Here is a 24473-nt window from a genome sequence, read left to right as displayed (position 1 = left end):
GAAAACATTATATAAAATAGTATAAACTTACGACCACGATCAGTAAAAATGTAACTGCGAAAGAAATTAATGAAGTGCTGATGATGTCTTATGTATAAATCAGCTGTGACTAAACCAATCATGATTAATTACATATAAATGGAATAATGCAAAACTGCCTGACAGACATTTTCTCATTGTTGATAATTAAAAACCATGTGATGAATGACCAAAACCAAAATAAAAAACACACACACACACAAACAGAACAACACACACAAACAAAACAACACACACAAACAGAACAACACACACACACAAACAGAACAACACACAAACAGAACAACACACACAACAGAACAACACACACAACAGAACAACACACACAACAGAACAACACACACAACAGAACAACACACACAACACAACAACACACACAACAGAACAACACACACAACAGAACAACACACACAACACAACAACACACACAACAGAACAACACACAACAGAACAACACACACAACACAACAACACACACAACAGAACAACACACAACAGAACAACACACACAAAAAGAACAACACACACAACAGAACAACACACACAACAGAACAACACACACAACAGAACAACACACACAACACAACAACACACACAACAGAACAACACACAACAGAACAACACACACAAAAGAACAACACACACAACACAACAACACACACAAACAGAACAACACACACAACACAACAACACACACAACAGAACAACACACACAACAGAACAACACACACAAAAAGAACAACACACACAACAGAACAACACACACAAAAAGAACAACACACACAACACAACAACACACACAACAGAACAACACACACAAACAGAACAACACACACACAAACAGAACAACACACACAACAGAACAACACACACAACAGAACAACACACACAACAGAACAACACACAACAGAACAACACACACAACAGAACAACACACACAAAAAGAACAACACACACAACAGAACAACACACACAACAGAACAACACACAACAGAACAACACACAAACAGAACAACACACACAACAGAACAACACACACAACAGAACAACACACACAACAGAACAACACACACAACAGAACAACACACACAACAGAACAACACACACAACAGAACAACACACACAACAGAACAACACACACAAACAGAACAACACACAAGCCGAACATGTATAATAATACGTAATCTACAATTCATTATTGAGTCGATCATTTCAAACAAGCAAAATAAAAGCAATTGCACAAAATTGACGATAAGGAAAAAAAGTTCATGTACCTTACATATACAGTGAAACACTCAGCCAATCACGGTAACAGACAGAGTCAACCAACCCCCCCCCCCCCCCCCCACACCGCCATCTCACCCCCCCTCCCCCAACCCACCCAAGAAACTTGTCACCAGCTTTTCGTGTGGGAGTATGTTTGGTACCCAAGAAACTTGTCACCAGCTTTTCGTGTGGGAGTATGTTTGGTACCCAAGAAACTTGTCACCAGCTTTTCGTGTGGGAGTATGTTTGGTCCCCAAGAAACTTGTCACCAGCTTTTCGTTTGGGAGTGTGTTTGGTACCCAAGAAACTTGTCACCAGCTTTTCGTTTGGGAGTATGTTTGGTACCCAAGAAACTTGTCACCAGCTTTTCGTGTGGGAGTATGTTTGGTCCCCAAGAAACTTGTCACCAGCTTTTCGTGTGGGAGTATGTTTGGTACCGAAGAAACTTGTCACCAGCTTTTCGTATGGGAGTATGTTTGGTACCCAAGAAACTTGTCACCAGCTTTTCGTTTGGGAGTATGTTTGGTACCCAAGAAACTTGTCACCAGCTTTTCGTATGGGAGTATGTTTGGTACCCAAGAAACTTGTCACCAGCTTTTCGTATGGGAGTATGTTTGGTACCCAAGAAACTTGTCACCAGCTTTTCGTTTGGGAGTATGTTTGGTCCCCAAGAAACTTGTCACCAGCTTTTCGTGTGGGAGTATGTTTGGTACCCAAGAAACTTGTCACCAGCTTTTCGTATGGGAGTATGTTTGGTCCCCAAGAAACTTGTCACCAGCTTTTCGTGTGGGAGTATGTTTGATCCCCAAGAACAAGAAACTTGTCACCAGCTTTTCGTGTGGGAGTATGTTTGGTACCCCTCTATAATTATGCTCAACACGAACAGTTGTTTTATTGTGAAGGGAGGAGGCAGAAGGGGGTGGGTGCAGGGGGGTTGGTCTGTGGTATAAAGATGGACAGAATCAATGTTGTACAATACAAACTGTGCCCCTATTACACTGCTGATTATGAATTTGACAGAATGTTGGAATTAGAGCTGTGTCCTGTACTTCCGGTTGGTATGCAGATCAATGTTGATATCAAAGGAAAAGAAGCAGCAGGGGCTAGTCTCTGTACTTCTGATGCTGTTGGTCTATTACACTGCTGATAATGAATCGGATGGAATGGTGGAATAAGGGCTGTGATCTATACTTCTGGTGGTGTTGGCCTAATGTTGGAATAAGGGCTGTGATCTGTACTTTTGGTTGGCCTTAAGATCAGTGTTCAGACCAAAGGAAAAGTCGAAGCAGGAGCCGTTCTCTGTACTTCTGATGATGTCGGTCTATTACACTGCCGATTACGAATCAAACTGAATGTTGAAATCAGAGATGTGCTCTGTACTTCATTGTACGGTTAGACAAAACTCTCAACCAAAGTAATCGTCACCAAGAAGGACATGTTACTTTGCCGTGAGGACACAGTCTGTTATCTTATATGAAAGAAACAAGAATGCCTTCCGAGTGACGTCATCGAAATTTAAAGCTAGGTTCAAAATTCAGTCTAAAGAAAATATTTATGAATATATACTTCAGGTGATGCTGGTCTGTATACCACCGAAGATGTCGATGTCGATGTTCAGATCGAGACGGGATGTGGAGTGGGCGGCGGGCTGATTGATGTTGTAGTCAAAGTTAGACACCGGCGGGATGGTAGGGGTAAAGCCCAGCCAGCAAGACATTAGCGGCCGATAATCGGCCGAACACCCTTCAAAAAGTCGGGCCGGTGACGTCAAAACATACGACGCGGGTGTTGGCCCGACTAACTTTTGCAAAGAGGCAACGAGGCGGCCGACAGGCGGCCGAACACCTGTACTATGGCGGCACGCATCCGGTCCGATGTTAATCGGCCCGATGACTTGTTGGACCTGCGGCCCGACACCTTATGCCGACATCGGGAAGATATCGATTTCAGCGGGAAGACATCGGGACGATGTCGGCCCGCAGGTCCAACAAGCCATCGGGCCGATTACCATCGGACCGGATGCGTGCCGCCATTGTACAGGTGTTCGGCCGCCTGTCGGCCGCCTCTTTGCCTCTTTGCAAAAGTTAGTCGGGCCAACACCCGCGTCGTATCTTTTGACATCACCGGCCCGACTTTTTGAAGGGTGTTCGGCCGATTATCGGCCGCTAATGTCTTGCTGGCTGGGTGCAGCTACAGCAGTATGTACCCCCCCCCCCCCGCAAGTGTAACAGTGCAAAATTCACTTAAAGCTACAGCTACAGCAGTACAACCCCCCTCCCCCCAGTGTTACAGTGGAAAACAAACCTACAGATACAGATACAGCAGTATGTACAACCCCCTCCCCCCCCCCCCAGTGTAACAGTGCAAAACACAACACCAGCTACAGATACAGCAGTATGTAGACCCCCCCCCCCCCCGCCCTCACTGTAACAGTACAAAACACACCTACAGCTACAGATACAGCCGTATGTACAACCCCCCCCCCCCCCCTCAGTATTACAGTATAAAACACACCTACAGCAACAGATTCAGCATAGTGCAAAAAGTACTTACAGCTACAGCCGTATGTACACCCCCCTCCCCCTTAGTAACAGTACAAAACACACCTACAGCTCCAGTTACAGCAGTATGTATACCCCCCCCCCCCCCCCCAATGTAACAGTGCAAAACACACTTACAGCTACAGATTCAGCAGTATGTACAACCCCCCCCCCCTCCCCCAACCCAAGTGTAACAGTGCAAAAAACACCTACAGCTACAGCAGTATGTACCCCCCCCCCCAACTGTAACAGCACAAATCGCACCTACTGCTACAGATACAGCAGTGTGTACAACCCCCCCCCCCCCAGTGTAACAGTGCAAAACACACCTACAGCTACAGCATTAATATGTACAACCCCCAACCCCCCCCCCCCGCCCCCACTGTAACAGTACAAAACTCATTTACAGCTACAGATTCAAAATTATGTACACCCCCCTCCCCCCGCTGCCACCACTGTAACAGTACAAAACATATAACACTCCACCCCCTTCCCTCGTGTAGAGCGCAAAACACACCTAGAGCTACAGATACAGCAGTATACAACCCCAATCCCCCCCCCCCCCCCCACCTGTGTGCAAAACACACCAACAGCTACAAAAACAGCAGTATGTTCAACCCCCCCTCCCCCTACTGTAACAGTACATAACACACCTACAGCTACAGCTAGTTACATCTATGCTTGGCGCTGGTGGACAATATTCACTTTTTTGGCAAAAACCGCCAGTTTTGGCCAAAAAAGACAAAGATTTGGCCAAAACAACCCACACATTTGGCCAAATGATAAGCAGCTTGGCGTTGGTGAACAATATTCACTTTTTTGGCCAAAAACGCACTTTTTTGGCCAAAACTGGCGGTTTGGGCCAAAACTGGCGTTTTTGGCCAAAACTATACTTTTTTGGCCAAAACTTTGCTTTTTTGGCCAAAAATGTACGTTTTTGGCCAAAACTATACTTTTTTGGCCAAAACTGGCGGTTTTGGCCAAAACTGGCGTTTTTGGCCAAAACTATACTTTTTTGGCCAAAACTTTGCTTTTTGGGCCAAAACTGGCGTTTTTGGCCAAAAAAATTAATATTGTCCATCAGCGCCAAGGGGTACTCAAAGATTTGGCCAAAAAATGAAGTTTTGGCAAAAATATTTGGCCAAATCTAAAACATTTGGCCAAAAAAGTGAAGATTTGGCCAAATGTTTTAGATTTGGCCAAATATTTTTTTGGCCAAAACTTTGCACTGAAGTGTGTTTTTGGCCAAAAAAGTGAATATTGTCCACCAGCGCCAAGCATATACATCAGTATGCACACACCCCCCCCCCCCAAGTGTAACAGTACAAAACACACCTACAGCTACAGATTCAGCAGTATGTACAACCCCCTCCCCCCCCCCCCCCGCCCAGTGTCACTGTGCAGAACACACGTACAGCTACAGATTCAGCAGTTAGTATGTACACCCCCCCCCCCCAAGTGTGTAACAGTGCAAAACACACCACCAGCTACAGATAGATCAGTATGTACACCCCCCCCCCCCCCAGTGTTACAATGCAATACACGTCACACCTACAGCTACAGATACATCAGTATGTACACCCCCCCCCCAAGTGTAACAGTGCAAACCACACTTACAGCTACAGATTCAGCAGTATGTACTCCACCCCCCCCCCCCCCCAGTGTAACAGTGCAAAAATCACTAACAGCTACAGCAGTATGTACCCCCCTCCCCCTACAGCTACAGAAGTATGTTACCCCCCCCCCCTGTAACAGGACAATACACACCTACATCTACAGCAGTATGTACACCCCCCCCCCCCCCCACTGTAACAAGACAAAACACACCTACATCTATATTTACAGCAGTGTGTACAACACCCCCCTCCCCCACTGTAACAGGACAAAACACACCTACATCTACATATACAGAATAAGATACAGCAGTATGTACCCCCCCCCCCCCCCCCCTCACTGTAACAGCAAAACTAACATTGAGAGCCAAAAAAAACCGAAATCACTTACTCGCTCCATCCGTCGGTTGTCCTCGAGTTGACGTCTGAATCTGATTGTCATTGCCAAGAGCCTGACTCACTGGCTACACAACTATTCTCACCGCCACCACGTGGCACTGGGACCAGCACTCAGATTGAGATCCCGAGGCAACATTCGTCTCGGATAACATATCATCAATGTGCTGTCCCAAGAATGTCTCTTCTTTCGATATTAACTTGAACTAAGAAAACAAATAAAATTCGCTCACGCGGGAAAGCAGCAGCCATTTGCACACTCAATCTTGTTTACCGTAAGGAAAGCTATTTGAATATTTCAAGTAAATGATGGCGTATTTTTAAAATGTAAAACTCATGATTTGAGCTCATGCTGTATTTGATTGCAAATATGCAAATAAAACTTACAATTAATTATCCTACTCCTATGTGAAAAAGTCAACAAATATGAATAATTTAGTTTCGCATTTGCATGGTCAGTCTCATAATGTCACGCCGTTGCTGGACCGACGCTTGAACAGGGGACGTAACAAATGTTAAAATAATGATCATCAATTTGTTATCTCCCGTAACAAAATAATGATCATCAATTTGTTATCTCCCGTAACTCTGCATAATTTTATCGACAACAACATTGCGTCGGGCCGATGTCGGGGTTTATTACGTACATTTGCCGAGTTTTACACACAGTCAAACGGTATCGGCGCGACAACGGACGACGACACACGACATATGACGACGTCACCCGACTGAAATCGTCAGTCGGCCGACGAAAGCTTGCTAGCTGGGAGGCACGGCTCAATAATACTGCTGTGGATGATATCCTGTATTGCTGATGACGATATTGTAGCCTCTGCTCTATGCTTATGATGTTGTTGGTCTATTACACTGCCGACGTTGGATCGAGAACGCGTGTAGAGTGGGAGATGGGCCCAGTAATGCCCTTATAGGTGTTGTAGCCAAAGTTAGACACCGGAGGGTAGGGGTAGAAACACGGCTCGATACTGATGTCCTATATTGCTGTGGATGATGTTCTATATTGCCGGTGTAGAGCAGGGGCTGGGGTCTGTTGTGCCCTTCATGGCGTTGGAGCCAAAGTTAGACACCGGCGGGAGGGTAGGGGCGGGAACACGGCTCAACACTGATGTCCTGTATTGCCGGTGACGATGTCCTGTATTGCCGGTGACGATGTCCTGTATTGCCGGTGACGATGCTGTAGTCAATGTTCAGATCCAGAGAGGGGGTAAGAGTAGGAGGACGGCTCTATACTGATGTCCTGTATTGCCGGTGACGATGCTGTAGTCAATGTTCAGATCCAGAGAGGGGGTAAGAGTAGGAGGACGGCTCTATACTGATGTCCTGTATTGCCGGTGACGATGCTGTAGTCAATGTTCAGATCCAGAGAGGGGGTAAGAGTAGGAGGACGGCTCTATACTGATGTCCTGTATTGCCGGTGACGATGCTGTAGTCAATGTTCAGATCCAGAGAGGGGGTAAGAGTAGGAGGACGGCTCAACACTGATGTCCTATATTGCCGGTGACGATGCTGTAGTCAATGTTCAGATCCAGAGAGGGGGTAAGAGTGGGAACACGGCTCAACACTGATGTCCTGTATTGCCGGTGACGATGCTGTAGTCAATGTTCAGATCCAGAGAGGGGGTAAGAGTAGGAGGACGGCTCAACACTGATGTCCTGTATTGCCGGTGACGATGCTGTAGTCAATGTTCAGATCCAGAGAGGGGGTAAGAGTAGGAGGACGGCTCAACACTGATGTCCTGTATTGCCGGTGACGATGTCCTGTATTGCCGGTGACGATGCTGTAGTCAATGTTCAGATCCAGAGAGGGGGTAAGAGTAGGAGGACGGCTCTATACTGATGTCCTGTATTGCCGGTGACGATGCTGTAGTCAATGTTCAGATCCAGAGAGGGGGTAAGAGTAGGAGGACGGCTCTATACTGCCGATGATGTTGAGCTGGTCCTCCTCCACCCTCAGAGCTTTCTGCTTCCGCTTGTTGCGAGTCCACAGCCACGCTAGCACGCCCACCACAGCCACGCCCACCAACACGCCCAGGGTCACGCCGATGATGAGTGGCAGGTAGTCCGACACGGTAGGCCCCGCCCCTTGACTGCTGGAGGCGGAGCGAGTGTCGGTTTCAGACCCCTCCCCCTCTCCCCCCGCCTCCCCCTCTGTGTAATCTTTGATGTAATCTCCCTCTGACGACCCCGATCCAGAGACGTCTGTCGTGGATGACGAAGGCAGGATGGAGGAGGCGGTGGATTGCCTGGTTGAAAAGTCCTGGCTGTGGCCAGGGGTTGTCGTTCGTTGCTGATTCATATCAGGAATTGTCGTTCGTTGCCCGTGGATGTCTGGAGTTGTCGTTTGTTCCCCGCTCGGTGTCAAGGTCGTTTCTCCACTTACGACTTTGGTTGAATAAGGCGCGTGTGTTTCTGCCGACGTTGACGTCATAGGCGTGGACGTGTCTCTCATTGTGTATCTTGTTGTTACTGTTTGTAATGATGTTGTTGATGTCGGCATAGTGGTCGTGGTTGTTGATGTTGGTGATGTGGCTTGTGTCGTCTGCATTGTCGTTGTCGTTGTTGTGCTGGTCGTTGTTGTCGTTGGTTCCGGAGTGGTTGTTGTGGTAGTGGTGATGGTGGTCGTCGCAGTTAGTTAGTTAGCTGTTGCTTTTCGGGTCCAGCGGACCATAGTCGCAGTAGTGGTGGTGGTAGGCGGTGGTGGTGGGGGTGTTGTAACGCCGGTGGAGCCTGGTGGGGGCTGCATGGTGGTGACAGAACTGGCTGTGGTGATGTCGTCTGCTCGAGGAGTCGTTCCTACCGTCACTGTCACATTGAACAGACAGAGGGCAACATGAACTCTGGGCAGGACCTTGTGGTTCAACAACAGCAACATGGAAAGTTCATTGTACGGTTAGACAAAACTCTCAACCAAAGTAATCGTCACCAAGAAGGAACTGTTACTTTGCCGTGAGGACACAGTCTGTTATCTTATCTGAAAGAAACAAGAAAGCCTTCGGTGTTATGTCCTCGAAACGCTAGGTTCATAATTCAGTCCAAAGAAAATACATGTAGTTACGAATAGACTTGACGAAAGCACCCCACCCATCCCAACCGCTAGCACATCACCTTACAGGCCAAGTGTAACTCACTTTCTGAACAGTTGAGATAGACCTTGATGTCATCCAAGCCGATGTCTCCTGTCCAGCTCTCTCGCCGGGTGGCCTGGAACACGATCTGTCACAGACACACAACGTTCATACATCATTTCGTTGTACACAATTACACAGACAAAATAGCTTCTGCCTAATCCGTGCTTTGGAGGTTTTCCTAAACAACCTTGAACCCTAACTGAACCCCATAACAACCATTTTTTTGTTTTAAATTTTTTTATTCAAATAAATATCAACAATTAACAATATCTCATACAATGAATTAAATACAACTTATCGAGTACAACAAGCTAACTTTTTTTAACGTTTTGTTCTTCGAACACTCACACAAAAATGCTTCTTATCTGTAACTGCCTATTAAAAATACTTTCCAACGGTAAAAACGAATTTGTTTTTTTTATATATACTAACGCACATCTTTCCGATTAAGATAATGTGGTTCAATTTATACATAGTTGCCTTTTTCACCATTACAAAATGCATACCAAATAAAACATCACTAACTTTCAAAACAATCTTAATTTCTAAAGTACGAAAAATAAATTCTTCAATAAACTTCCAGAATGTGTATACAACCGGGCATTCAAAAAAGAAGTGTTCAATGAAATCAGTTACATCACAACAGTAATTACATTTATTAGTTTCCGTTACTTTCATTTTACACAGGAGAATGTTGGTCGGATAAATGTTGTGCATAATTTTCCAGTGTAAAACTCTTAAAGGCAGAGTGAGCCTCCCGTAAACCATCACAGATACGGTCAGGATTTTACACACAGTACAAACACCCTTTCATTTAAACACTCACCAATTGAGAACATCCTAGGTGCCCTCCGTAAAGAGCGAACAATTTTCAAAGAATTTATTTTTGCGTGGTTTATCTTACCCCTGAGCCATCGTGAACCCGTGTGATCCAGTTTTCCTTTTTCACAATGCAGTCGTCAGTTAGTCATGAATGCGACTCGATGTGAGCTTATCTACAATAGCACGTTTTTTATGCACGAAACAACGGCTGTGGTTCACAAGAACTCTAGCGATGGCTTTTGACTGTTGAGAGGAACGGCGATTTGCACTGATAAACCGTCGTCTACTACGACCCTTGCGTGACCCTGCTTCCGGGCTTTTCTTTTTATATTTAGTCAAGTTTTTTTTTAAACTTTCACAACTTCGAATTGTTCTGATCTTGTCTTGATAAAAAACGAATTCTTTTATGATTAAAGAATGTTTGTGTAACAAGCTGTCAATTTATTATTTAGATTTTAAAAGTTAGGTCTAGCGCAAAAACGAGGCGCCGTTGTTGTTAACGAACAAGTCTACGAAAATAAATTCTTTGAAAATGTCTCACGCTCGACAGAAAGCAGCCAGGATGTTCCCGTTCGGTGAGCGTTCAAATGGAAGTATGCTTGTACTGTATTTAGACGCTCGGGGAGCTCTGTGATGGTTTACGGGAGGCTTACTGTGCCTTTAATCTTAATAACAACCATTTGTAACACTATATAACTTATCTCCATGTACACTTGTTTGATTATATAACGCTTCGGCAGATAATTTAGAATTAAACTGGTTAATTTTCTCCACGACTGCCTTTCCCATGTCGGAAAAAAATATGCATGTTTACGATTTTTGTAGCGTGTCAAAGTGACCCACTTGCCTGCGATCACGATCACCTCTACCCCGTATTACACAATGTATTAAGAGGTAAAAACGACAGCAATTAAAAAGGATTGTATGAATCGTACAGCCAGAAAATGTCCTCCGCGAATCTGTTTTTCTTTTTGAAGTACCTTATCCGGTTCATATTTGACAGCAGCGTGAAAACGACGACAAAATCACCGTCAACAGTGGGCGCGACTGTACATGTGTCGCGTTTCTTTTGCAGCCAACTATACTATAAGAATCTTAAACGAAACAAGGCAGAGCGCTATTCAGATCTTAAAAAAACAAAGGAAAGTAAGCGCTCTAAATGATAGGACACGTTAGTTAGAGTGCCTTGGAGAATGATCATCATCCTTTTTTGAGGATGTAACCCAGGAAACTCCCCTAAATCCAGACATGTGTGAGGTCAGCAATGGTTATCATGTCATTATCATCAAGACTTGGCTGCCATTAGTGGAGCGTCCAGGCCTTCCCGGTCGTAGACGTAGAGAACTGCAACCTAAAAAGAAGATTGGAAATAATCGTAGACACCGTTCACTTATTACAGGAAATGGGTTCACGACCTTCTCTTTGCTTATTCTAATAGATTATATTGTGTTGATCTGTGTCAAAAATAACTCCGCAAATGCACACAAAAATACCCCTGTAGCCATAACTTGGCAGAGCGTATCGATTATTGCAATATCTATCCTTTCTATCATCTAGCTGTCTGCGTGTGCTGATCCCCACGGCGTTTGAGACACTCAAAATTTGACTTTTGGGCAAAATGGGCAAGTTTTTAGTAACCTTTTCGCATTTTCGGCAAAAACGCTGCCGCTTTGCAGATTGCGCGAAATGGGCAAAAGTTTTGCCGATTCCGCGAATTCTGCAATTCAGTTAATTGGGCATGACATATACATAATGTGTGAGGCTTCATAAAGCAAGCTGTGTGTTTTATATGTTCAGGACCGTGCTGTGCAGGCGTGGTGGGCAAGAAGATGCCGCGCTACTGTCTGTTCGGTGACACCGTCAACACCGCTTCTCGTATGGAGTCTACAGGACAGCGTGAGTGGGTCTTACTTCTTTCGCCAGTGGGTGTAGGCCCTAAGTTGACGGCCTCCAACACAACCGCCTGGAGAAGGGTGTTTGCCTCTTTTGCCCTCAGGTCCCGCCAAAGACTGTCTTAGACATGGGACTGATGACGATGATAATAATTTGAGGATAGGCAGCTAGTGTAGCTCACCTTTGTTCTGTCACTGAAAGGGTTTCTGGCAGAGGGGGGGGGGGGGGGGGGGGTGTTAAAATGATACCGCACTACTGTTGGTTCGAGAACACCGTTAACACTGCCACATATCCTGCTTGAAGTATTATGAAATATGAGGCTTATCAGTGTATTTGAGCTGAATCACGCGTGCTGAAGAAGTTATGGTTGTCTACCACGTCGGTCCTTGTTGTGCTGATTCTAGGACATTCATTTGTTTCACGTCACACGCCGTTCCTTGTTGTGCTGATTCTAGGACAGTCATTTGTTTCACGTCACACGCCGTTCCTTGTTGTGCTGATTCTAGGACAGTCATTTGTTTCACGTCACACGCCGTTCCTTGTTGTGCTGATTCTAGGACAGTCATTTGTTTCACGTCACACGTCGGTCCTTGTTGTGCTGATTCTAGGACATTCATTTGTTTCACGTCACACGCAGTTCCTTGTTGTGCTGATTCTAGGACAGTCATTTGTTTCACGTCACACGTCGGTCCTTGTTGTGCTGACTCTAGGACATTCATTTGTTTCACGTCACACGCAGTTCCTTGTTGTGCTGATTCTAGGACAGTCATTTGTTTCACGTCACACGCCGGTCCTTGTTGTGCTGATTCTAGGACAGTCATTTGTTTCACGTCACACGCCGTTCCTTGTTGTGCTGATTCTAGGACAGTCATTTGTTTCACGTCACACGCCGTTCCTTGTTGTGCTGATTCTAGGACAGTCATTTGTTTCACGTCACACGCCGTTCCTTGTTGTGCTGATTCTAGGACATTCATTTGTTTCACGTCACACGTCGGTCCTTGTTGTGCTGATTCTAGGACAGTCATTTGTTTCACGTCACACGCCGTTCCTTGTTGTGCTGATTCTAGGACAGTCATTTGTTTCACGTCACACGCCGTTCCTTTTCTTTCCACCACACACTTGCAACAGGTGGTTGAATTCAAAAGACTGGTGTTATTTGTATAATGATGTTTTTTGTTGTTGTCATTGTCAGGGCTAGATCTAGAGGAGGTTCCTGGGTTCCGCAAGACCGCCCCCCCCCCAACTCACCCGGCAATTGTAATTTTTTTCTCAAGAAGCGATCTAGACCTAGTGTGCCCCTTTCACATGCAAGGCCGCAGAACCCTAGTCTCATGTTGGAAACCCCTCTCTCTCCTACACTAGATCCAGGCCCCAGAACCCTAGTCTCATGTTGGAAACCCCTCTCTCTCCTACACTAGATCCAGGCCCCAGAACCCTAGTCTCATGTTGGAAACCCCTCTCTCTCCTACACTAGATCCAGGCCGCAGAACCCTAGTCTCATGTTGGAAACCCCTCTCTCTCCTACACTAGATCCAGGCCCCAGAACCCTAGTCTCATGTTGGAAACCCCTCTCTCTCCTACACTAGATCCAGGCCCCAGAACCCTTGTCTCATGTTGGAAACCCCTCTCTCTCCTACACTAGATCCAGGCCGCAGAACCCTAGTCTCATGTTGGAAACCCCTCTCTCTCCTACACTAGATCCAGGCCGCAGAAGCCTAGTCTCATGTTGGAAACCCCTCTCTCTCCTACACTAGATCAAGGCCCCAGAACCCTAGTCTCATGTTGGAAACCCCTCTCTCTCCTACACTAGATCCAGGCCGCAGAACCCTAGTCTCATGTTGGAAACCCCTCTCTCTCCTACACTAGATCCAGGCCGCAGAACCCTAGTCTCATGTTGGAAACCCCTCTCTCTCCTACACTAGATCCAGGCCCCAGAACCCTAGTCTCATGTTGGAAACCCCTCTCTCTCCTACACTAGATCCAGGCCGCAGAACCCTAGTCTCATGTTGGAAACCCCTCTCTCTCCTACACTAGATCCAGGCCGCAGAACCCTAGTCTCATGTTGGAAACCCCTCTCTCTCCTACACTAGATCCAGGCCCCAGAACCCTAGTCTCATGTTGGAAATCCCTCTCTCTCGTACACTAGATCCAGGCCCCAGAACCCTAGTCTCATGTTGGAAACCCCTCTCTCTCCTACACTAGATCCAGGCCTGGTTGTTATTATGTTTTTTCCTTCTATTTTATTTTTGTTTCTGCAAAACGCACCAGCTGTTGTTACATTCATTGCTTCTTTCTCTCCACCTCCCCCTACCCCCCGTGCAGCGCTGAAGATCCACCTGAGCGAGACGGCCAAACGCATTCTGGACGGATCGGGCAACTTTATCACACAATACCGTGGGCCTGTGGAGATGAAGGTAAGTGTGTGTGTGTGTGGGAGGGGGTATGGGTAGGTGTGTCTATGATTATCTGCGTGGGGTTGTGTGTGTGTGTGTGTGTGTGTGTGTGTGTGGTTTGTGTGTGTGTGTGCATGTATGTGAGTGAGCGAGTGAGTGAGTGAGTGAGTGCGTGTGTGTGTGTGTGTGTGTGTGTGTGTGTGTGTGTGTGTGTGTGTGAGTGTTTGTCGGTGCCGGTGTCGGTATGTAGCTCTGTTTTTCTATATGTCTGTGTCTGTCTGACAAGTTTTCTCGGATCGAATTTCATTCCGTCCAACACATGATGCGCGTGGTGTTGGATACGCCGTCTCACAGAACAATGGCACTGTCGATGTCTGTAAAATGCCATCATTTGTCCAACAATGCAAATCACGTATGATGTCTTTATTTGTGTCATCCGCACATGTCTATCATGTGTCTTTTATATTTTCATTCAGCTTTGACATGGTACTTGTCATATTTGTTTGTTTTATTGTCCTTCACCTTTATCACGATGTCTGCCATTTGTCTGCAGGGCAAGGGGGTACAGGACACCTATTGGCTGATCGGGGAGGAGAGCGGTTACCATAGCAACCATTTACACAGCTCCTGTGACGTCAACTACCGACACCATGGCGACAGTTGTGCGTGAAACGTGTTGGATAGAACAAAGAAACTGACTGTCAAAACAATGAAACTGACAAACAGTCAAAACCATGAAACTGACACACAGTCAAAACCATGAAACTGACACACAGTCAAAACCATGAAACTGACACACAGTCAAAACCATGAAACTGACACACAGTCAAAACAATGAAACTGACACACAGTCAAAACAATGAAACTGACACACAGTCAAAACAATGAAACTGACACACAGTCAAAACAATGAAACTGACACACAGTCAAAACAATGAAACTGACACACAGTCAAAACCATGAAACTGACACACAGTCAAAACAATGAAACTGACACACAGTCAAAACCATGAAACTGACACACAGTCAAAACAATGAAACTGACACACAGTCAAAACAATGAAACTGACACACAGTCAAAACAATAAAACTGACACACAGTCAAAATAATCTGTGGAAGATGAGGCCGTGCTGTGATCTTCGATATGATAGACTTTGAGGTGCAGGATCCCTATCGTAGGCACGTGAAGCTTGCTGTCAATGTTAAGGGCTTGTGTTCATCACCATATACCTGCCCACTGCAGTCAGGCTGTGTGTTCTATCAACGTGTTGTCTGTCCTTGTTCTTCTTGTTCTTGTTCTTGTTCCTCTTACAGGCTAATATTTCGCCTCTCAGGACAATATTATGGGTTATATGATTCGAGTGTTACGCCCTCACGGCTTTTGACGAGATACACAGGTGGTATCAGCCATCTGCACTTATGGCAGAAATGACCGAGGTCTTTTGCGTGTCATTGTGGTGACACGGGGGTGGGACATGGCTTCCGTCTCTAGGTCTGCACATCAAGCTGACCCGTGTCCGTCCCGGCCCGAATTCGAACCTGCGACCTTCCGATCACAAGTCCAGTGCTCTACCAACTGAGCAGTCAAGTGAGCGAGCGAAGTTGAATAGGGGAGGTAACTGACTTTATTTCCGGGTCGGGCACTATCAGGCAGTTACTTCCCTTACTTCCTCTCGCCCTGTACTGATCTTTGTCGACGTCTGCATCCGTGTAAAGTAAGTGATCGGGAATTGCTTTTGATTAAGTAATTTATGACACAAAGCTAATCAAATACGTTATACATCCATCTGTATATTTAATGATCAGCTGATATTGTATTGTTTTGGTCACGTGATGTAGGCTTTTTTGCTTGAGTTTGTGTCCTCGTTGAATACTGTTTATTGTTTCGTTTCAAGTAACTGTATTATATGCATAACTTCTTCTTTTTTTTACATTTTTTTTTAACCATTAGCTGATTTTGTAATTGACTTAGTGCGAAAAAGTGGAGCTGAAAAGGGTGACAATTATATTTCACAATAAAAACCTGATGTGCAACTGAAATGTCCTAATTCTTGTTAGTTTTGCGTGAACAAGTGAATGAATACATGCTGTGCGCAATTTGAAGCTTTGGATTTGCGAAGTTTTTTAAAATTATTAACAGCCGCTTTCTTGCTTCGCGCCCTCGAAAATTCAAGCTTTCGTGTGTTTTTTTTATGCGAACTACTATATAGTTCTACTGTAAAAGTCGCACACATGGTAATCACTATCAAGTGTCCACCATGTGTGTTCACAACTGGTTGCAACAAGTGTCTTCCAAAGTGGAACACTTCAGCTTACAGTGTTGGACTTGTACAAACTGCCACCATCAAGCATCATCCCTGAGTAAAACATACCACAAAGATCGACACAAACTGCCGCCATCAAGCATCATCCCTGAGTAAAACATACCACAAAGATCGACACAAACTGCCACCATCAAGCATCATCCCTGAGTAAAACATACCACAAAGATCGACACAAACTGCCACCATCAAGCATCATCCCTGAGTAAAACATACCACAAAGATCGACACAAACTGCCACCATCAAGCATCATCCCTGAGTAAAACATACCACAAAGATCGACACAAACTGCCACCATCAAGCATCATCCCTGAGTAAAACATACCACAAAGATCGACACAAACTGCCACCATCAAGCATCATCCCTGAGTAAAACATACCACAAAGATCGACACAAACTGCCACCATCAAGCATCATCCCTGAGTAAAACATACCACAAAGATCGACACAAACTGCCACCATCAAGCATCATCCCTGAGTAAAACATACCACAAAGATCGACACAAACTGCCACCATCAAGCATCATCCCTGAGTAAAACATACCACAAAGATCGACACAAACTGCCACCATCAAGCATCATCCCTGAGTAAAACATACCACAAAGATCGACACAAACTGCCACCATCAAGCATCATCCCTGAGTAAAACATACCACAAAGATCGACACAAACATCAAGAAAGGTTACTTATTGGGGACGGGCGCAGTGGCGTGGTGATAAGACGTCGGCCTCCTAATCGGGAGGTCGTAAGTTCGAATCCCGGTCGCTGCCGCCTGGTGGGTTTAGAGTGGAGATTTTTCCGATCTCCCAGGTCAACTTATGTGCAGACCTGCTAGTGACTTAACCCCCTTCGTGAGTAAACGCAAGCACAACTTTGAGACCAAGTGCGCACGGTTATAGAAACACGAAAATACCCAGCATGCCTCCCGAAATTGGTGTAACAGTATGCTGCCTGAATGGCGGGGTAAAAACGGTCATACACGTAAAAATCCACTCGTGCTAAAAACATGAGTGAACGTGGGAGTCTAAGCCCATGAACGAAGAAGAAGAAGAAGAAGAAGAAGGAACGTTAGCCTACATGTTTGACAAAACAAGACAAGTGAATGACTTGTTGTATCAAACATTAAACATTCCAATAACAAACATTTCTTTCTTTTTTTTATCCTCGATTTTGGAACGTTAGCAGTCTATGAGTTTTAGGGTTATCACAAAGATCAACCTACCAGCTGTGCGCCTTGTTTATGTTGTGTGTGTGTTTTGTTTAAGATTTGTGTGTGTTTTGTTTATGTTTTGTGTGTGTTGTTTATGTTTTGTGTGTGTTTTGTTTATGTTGTGTTTTTTTGTTTAAGATGTGTTGGTTTGATTTGTTTTTGGGTTGTCTTTTTTTACACGTTAGATTAAATTGCAGTTATCTCCCTTCTGGATGGAGGGAAATTCAAGATGGTGACTTACTGTATACTGTCTTTGCTTGAACAGTTTTTCTTAAATTCATTTTGTAGAATTTTTCAGTTAATGCACCGTTTGTGTATTTTATTTTTGTGAAAGCGGAGACTTCGACATTTGAGGGAGGTCACCAAACTTTGTGAACAACAGTGATCATTAAACACAAAGTGTGTCAGGTTTGAGTTGATTTCAAATACAAATTTGTAACGCAGCCACACACACACACACACACACACACACACACACACACACACACACACACACACACACACACACACAGTAATTAAGACAAATAGAAGAGCAAACATATTTTTATTAAAAAAACAATTGTGTGTGTTCTTGTTTGTGCGTTTTGAGTAATGCCATGATTTGCTACTTTTCAAACAGGCAGTAAACAGTGTAAACGACATAATTATTTAGACTAAAAAGGTTCATAAGCGGTACCTGTCATTTATGTTGTAACAGTTGACCAGTGATAAAGGTGAAACAAATGTCATGTGAAAAATCAAAGAAAGCCGTGCAACGGGGTAAATAGTTTCAAAGCGCAGTCACCGTGTCAAGATCTGAATGACGTAAAACACAAGCACGATGACGTCAATTCTTATTTTGCGTCATAGAACGTGACGAAATCTTGCAAGGTCAATCTCTAAATTGTACACTGCCAAACAATCGGCGATACCAACCAGGATTTACCTGATGTGTTTTGGGCAAAACTAATGTTGTTGTTGTAGTTGGTGTTGGTGTTGGTGTTGTTGTTGTTGTTGTTGGTTTATTTATTTATTTATTTTATTTATTTGGTGTTTAACGTCGTTTTCAACCACGAAGGTGTAACTCCCCTAAGTTTTGGGAGAGGTATAGGAATACCTTTTATCGTACAAAACACTCAGACACAATCAACCACTCTTACTCTAATCACTGACTCCACACCCAGGCAACATTCAAACCAAAGTTTATTATTTACACACACGAAATCACCGCATTCACATTCACACCCAATCACCATCACTCAAAATCAAAGATAGATGAAGTAGGAAGAATTATCTTAAAGTTTTAACGAAACAAAATGGCTATGAGAATTTATAACTTAATACTAAGAGAACTGTAAATACCCCTAAATATTACCGTTTACCACCTTAATTCCCTACTCCCGAAAAATCAAGATGTCTCTTTATAAATTTATCTCAACTCAAAATCCGCTTATCTTCACCTACATTAATCACTTAACCCCGTTATTTATTAACTAACTTTTATTTCTAACTTATGTTTACACTAATAACTCGTAATAGGGACTACCAACGTTTACTGCTACACTGCCTTCAACCTTGATGCATAAGATCAACGCCAAACGCAGCTACACATGAAACCAGTAGGCCCAGCCACCAGTAATACTAATTAACTTAACTTTAAATAACAAAACCCTCAATTCTCTTCCACTTATTTCAACACAATAAGTGGTACGAACATTAATTCATCAATAACACACTCACATTAATCCACCACGTAACAACTTTACTTCATAACAACAAATTACCATATCACTACATAATTTTCTCTTCGTGCGTAGTGATCATGACGTTTCACATCACAGTCCAGTTTCAAATCTCGCCGATCCACAAAATCAAACGTCGCTCGAAAAAATAAAGACACTCCAGATTAATCCCGTTGAAATGTAATTAACCAGGCCTGGTACTAAATTACTAACCTAATATTTAATTAATAGTCAATTTCTACCTGGTTTCCTCTAACACTTGCAAAATCTCCATGTCTTTAATGTCTTTAAACTAACTTATAGGTCACAGTGCTTATTGAAGCCACAGCTGCATAACTCAGGCACACAGATGCCATAAAATATTCTTGTGCACAGACTGCTTGTGGCAATAAAATGCCAGCACCTCCACCACTTTACCCACTGACGGTGGGCCACCTCACCTCCACAGCTCACACTTGCGACACACCGGTGGTCAAAAACCCCACCAGCTAACACGCCTTCATCCCGGGTATAGAGCCGGAAACATCTTGCACCCGGAACCTCATGCTGTCTCTTATGTCGTTCGTCTCTCCTGGCTTGGACTCTCCCACAGCCCCGCTTCTGTGCTTGAACGCTCCACAGCTCACACTTCTATGCTTGAACGCTCCACAGCTCACACTTCTATGCTTGAACGCTGTCGTAGGAACAAAGCCAAGTATAACTACTTGTTCCCCCAACAATACTTCAATTATCTCCCCTTACCCACAAAGTCCATAAATTGACTCTCCTAATAACAATATCTCCCTCATTAGACTTCCCATAATTATCCATTTTCATCAACTTACAAAGTCCCCTCTTTACTTAATTACTCATTAATTACCATAATTAACTACTTAATTAACCACCCTGGCCATCTCATCAAAGTTACTATTTAACTTTAACCACAACATCATTATCAAAATACCAGAGTCCCAACATGACCAATTATGTAATAATTCTTACAATTTTCACTCCCTTAAATACCTAATTATAGTCTTTACTTTTATACAATTGTAAATACACCATCATCAATATAAATGTACAAAGTATTTACAACTCCCATTTCACAAAATCAATACAACATGGCTGCCCCATAATAAACAATTCCTATTCCATTATTTGACCCAACCATTCACAAGCAGCCCCTTCACAAACAACGCCACTTCCCTCACCCCTTATGAATTTAAGTCATATTACATAGTGGCACCTCGTTCTTCCCTCTTTCTCTAACCGTGATGACGTCACATATTCAAAACCAACCCCCCCGTCTTCTGTCTTGACAGTGAACTCCCGTTTACACCTCCCGTACCTCGTCTCCAAATTTTCCGCACTTGCAACTACTACACGACTCATTCTCTGGAGTAACGCTCTCTACCTTAAATTCACCCTCCATAAAAATAAATCCTTCCCACACATGAGTTCACTCGCAGCAACTGCTGACACCTCTTTTCTTCTTTCCACCAGCCTACTCGCTCTCCACACTTCTTGCACAATGAAAAAACTGTCCCCCCCCTTTCCCTCGTTTCCCATTCCCCCTCTCCCCTTTCTACCCCAGACACCCTACACATAAAATGACACCAACCAAGGAAACTAAAAAACTAAAACTCTCTCATACACAAACATTTTCGAACCAAACAAATTTTGACCCTGAGCACGGAAGGAGAGAAAAACTACAGAATTTCAACACACCTTGCCGTTCGAGGACTGACCACCCGTAGAACCCTTGAAGCCACACCAAGACAGCTGGAACACAACTTGTCTCCGGGGTTGTATAAAACATCAACACGCCGGTCGGCCGGATAGAGCATTCACATCAACCATCCGTTTCCTTCACAGTTTTACACAGCAGTGACCTTCGAGCCTGTGACTCGTTCACGCACCACGCAACCCCACGTGCGTGAATACACTCCCGCGATTGGCTGTCCATCCCCACGGACACACACCGAGTCACTGTATAGGCACTCATCCAAGCCAAAACCGCACGAAACCCAGCTCATGCACGACTTACAAAATAAGTCATGGCTGGACTTGGGCAGAGTTTGTGACAGCGACGGGGAAAGGGGGGAGATGGGATAGAGCCACTTGTCAATTGTTTCTTGTTCACAAAAGCATTAATCAAAAAATTGCTCCAGGGGCTTGCAACGTAGTACAATATATGACCTTACTGGGAGAATGCAAGTTTCCAGTACAAAGGACCAAACATTTCCCACACACTGCTTGACTAAAATCTTTACAAACATTGACTATATTCTATACATAGATATCCCTTGACGATCGCCAACTCGTGCGCGCGCGCCAACGCTGGCCCTGTTTCGAACTCCCGTCTGCGGCTGCGAGAGGTTTTGACAGTAACTTTACTTCCGGTGCAGTCTTTAGAAGGAGAATTTCGAAGGGGCGGTGGAGTTTGTGGCTGAGGTATGTGAAAAGCAAACAAACCAATACAAAAAGATCATTGCTGATGATTGAAATGAGTCATGTGAATCAACAATAAAGATTCATTGTGGACGGCACGTCATTATTTTTGTTTTTAACACTTGAAACGCGAGAGCATCTGACACACTGGTAAATCCGAAGCTGTGCACGCAAGCTGATCAGCAGATCGTTTTTCTGCAGAATTCTCGCTCACATCGGCCACTATTTTAGCTCAGCGAACCGACAAATTTGCAGCAGAACAATTTCTGAATGTTAGAAATTCGGCTGTAGATTTATAGATACCCTTTCTATTCCATGGTTGTTGTTTTTTCAGGGGGAAAGTACCGACATCTCAATCGCTGAAAAGATGACAGCATCACCACAAAAGAAACTGCAAGAATTGCCAAAAGTAAGTAAAAATATTGACAGATCTATGTAAAAGACTATGAAAATTTAGAACTGGAACAACAGATATTCAAGAAATAACCGATAAGTGATATATTATAACTGAACCATTGATTGATTTGAATGTACATCATGCATGGAAGTTAAAAATGGTGCAGGAACTGAAGTCAGATCAACACATCAAAAAGATTAGTGCAATATATTTGTTTTCTTTCCCCTCCAGCATAATTCTGTTTTGATATATGCTTGATGTCTTCTGTTGTTTTTAAATTCATTGTCACTTCTAAATTGCATGCTTTATTGCAGAACGCTTGTGCATCTATCAAGAATGACAACTGCCTTTCACCGGAGCTCAGAGGGCTTGTCGACCAATTCAGTAATTGAAAAGTAAGGTTTTGAGTAAGGCGGTATAAAAAAAATCAGCTTGCAAAGTCCCAGTACCTGAAAGATCACATTCATTCATAGTTTTCGAGCAAAAATACTTCTTCGTTGCACAGAGAGGCTACTGTTTACAAATATTTTAGGTACATGCCTGCCACTACAATATTTCATGTGTTTTTTAGGATCATTAATAGCACATGTCATAGTTGTAAGACATGATAAGGATTCATGAAAGTGGTTTGTCAACACGTTCTATAACGACAAATGGAATACAAAATGTAATATGTTCACATCCATTCATGTAAAGTGTAGTTTTGGGTTGTTGTCGTGTGTTGTTGGTTTTGATTGTGTGCATGCATCTACATCTTCAGTTTTACTCTTGGGTTGATTTCGGCTATATTTGTATGTTTTAATTATAATATTTTATTTTCTGTGTTTTAGGTGCAGATCTGGAAGAGAAACTTCTGCTTCTTCATGACTGCCTAGTTCCCTGAGGCAAGGTTGGGAATGCTGCCAAGGAGAAGGCGTGGGCCAGGTACTACTCTGCTTTTTCAACCCAGCATTCAGGCATTACTGAGTTGACAGTATCCCCTGCAGTTTCAGCCTGGATTGCCTTGAACATGTTTATACTGTTGGTGTCTTGAAGGCCTATGAAGAAAAACTAGGGAACCAGTAAGTGCATTAGAAATCAAAGAGGATGAAGAGTACAATGCAAAGTATGTTGGAGTATGTGTTGCCAAAAAGCTAAAACAGAGAGTTTGGTGTCTCCAAAAGAGTGCGTACAGAGATGAGAAATTGCAGTGTTTGGAAGCCCTGACTTGCGCACCTGAATTCTACAGTGAAGAGAGTGAAACCACCCCTGACATGACAAGCATGCTGAACAAGGGCAAACTGACCTTTGTCAAGCCCAATGTATTGCAGATGTGTCTGTCCATGCAACACAAAGCAGAAATATTAAACAGAATGAGGCAAAGTGTTGATGATATCAAATAACCAAAGGGAAGTAATTGCTCTTTATTCATACGACATGACTGTGTAATAGAGTAAGCGAGAGTTGTACAAAACCTTTTCTCCTGGCACCTGAGAGAATAACAAGCATTGAAATATACAAGCGACTTTCATCCTCTGGTGCCAGGAGAAAAGGTTCCGTACAACTCTCGCTTAATCTATTACACATGTCGTATGCATAAAGAGCGATTACTTCCCTTTGGTGATTTGATGTCCATGGAACATATTTTCTGTGAAACCTGTGCATCAACACACAGGCAAAAGCAGATGACTTTATTGAACCATGCAGGAACAGTGATGCTGTTCCGGTGTGTTTTTATGACACTTTGTATTCATTTGATCTTTCACAAGCTGTTCAAGAAGACACTTTGCAAAATGTTCTGTTTTTTTAAAAAGCTGAAAACATACAATGTTGGACAAAATGAAATGCACATGGAAAGAAAGGAGTTTGAGGAAAAAGCTGAAAACATACAATGTTGAGAACAATCAGGAAGGATCTCTGTAGTGTGTTGTGTATGATCTTTCTTCATGCAGTACAAACTATCCTATCTGATCAAGTGCATGTACATTGAATTTGAACTTCTTGATTGTTGTCTTAGGTGTCGATTTTTGGTGTTAAAATCTGCTGTCGTTAAAATGTACTTCTCTTCCTATTTCAGTATTTGGTTCAGTATTGTATCACATGGCTTGTTCAGTGCCTGTTCTGTATTTTCATGAGTCCATGTAAATTTAAGTCTGCAACATGAAAATTTGAAACATATTCATTTTGCTATGGTTCAAACCTAATTCCTTTGTGTACTTGTTCAAGATATAATTTTGACAGCGAGATATTTTGCAAACAGTTTTCATTTCAAAATCAATTGTCAGCCACTTGATAAATGTCTT

At 43.7% G+C, this 24473-nt stretch overlaps 2 protein-coding genes and 2 long non-coding RNA genes across 5 annotated transcripts; 2 read left to right on the top strand and 2 right to left on the bottom strand.

Moving 5' to 3' along the window:
* Positions 1-6867: 6867 nt before the first annotated feature.
* LOC138972035 (uncharacterized) lies at positions 6868-10501 on the bottom strand. Its single transcript, XM_070344875.1, has 5 exons — positions 10475-10501; positions 9000-9084; positions 8537-8673; positions 7789-8158; positions 6868-7046 (listed from the first exon to the last, which is right to left on the bottom strand). Exons 1-5 carry the CDS (start codon positions 10499-10501, stop codon positions 6868-6870), a joined length of 798 nt encoding a protein of 265 aa, XP_070200976.1.
* Positions 10502-11572: 1071 nt separating this feature from the next.
* On the top strand, positions 11573-15688 carry LOC138970278 (atrial natriuretic peptide receptor 2-like). Its single transcript, XM_070342770.1, has 3 exons — positions 11573-11717; positions 14037-14128; positions 14661-15688. The coding sequence occupies exons 1-3, from the start codon at positions 11651-11653 to the stop codon at positions 14775-14777; spliced, it is 276 nt and encodes a 91-aa protein (XP_070198871.1). The 5' UTR covers positions 11573-11650; the 3' UTR covers positions 14778-15688.
* A 2482-nt stretch (positions 15689-18170) lies between these two features.
* Positions 18171-21302, bottom strand: LOC138970491 (uncharacterized). Its single transcript, XR_011456967.1, has 2 exons — positions 21072-21302; positions 18171-20037 (listed from the first exon to the last, which is right to left on the bottom strand). It is a non-coding gene; the product is annotated as an uncharacterized lncRNA (long non-coding RNA).
* A 438-nt stretch (positions 21303-21740) lies between these two features.
* On the top strand, positions 21741-23977 carry LOC138970477 (uncharacterized). 2 transcript variants are annotated; one of them, XR_011456963.1, is made up of 4 exons: positions 21741-21797; positions 22129-22203; positions 22506-22586; positions 23022-23977. It is a non-coding gene; the product is annotated as an uncharacterized lncRNA (long non-coding RNA). The 2 variants fall into 2 exon arrangements; XR_011456962.1 differs by having other exon boundaries at positions 21753-22203.
* The last annotated feature ends 496 nt before the right edge of the window (positions 23978-24473 follow it).

The sequence above is a fragment of the Littorina saxatilis genome, linkage group LG7 (genome assembly GCF_037325665.1).
Source record: "Littorina saxatilis isolate snail1 linkage group LG7, US_GU_Lsax_2.0, whole genome shotgun sequence".
Classification (NCBI taxonomy): Eukaryota; Metazoa; Mollusca; class Gastropoda; order Littorinimorpha; family Littorinidae; genus Littorina; species Littorina saxatilis.
This window is presented reverse-complemented; position numbering and strand designations above follow the sequence as displayed.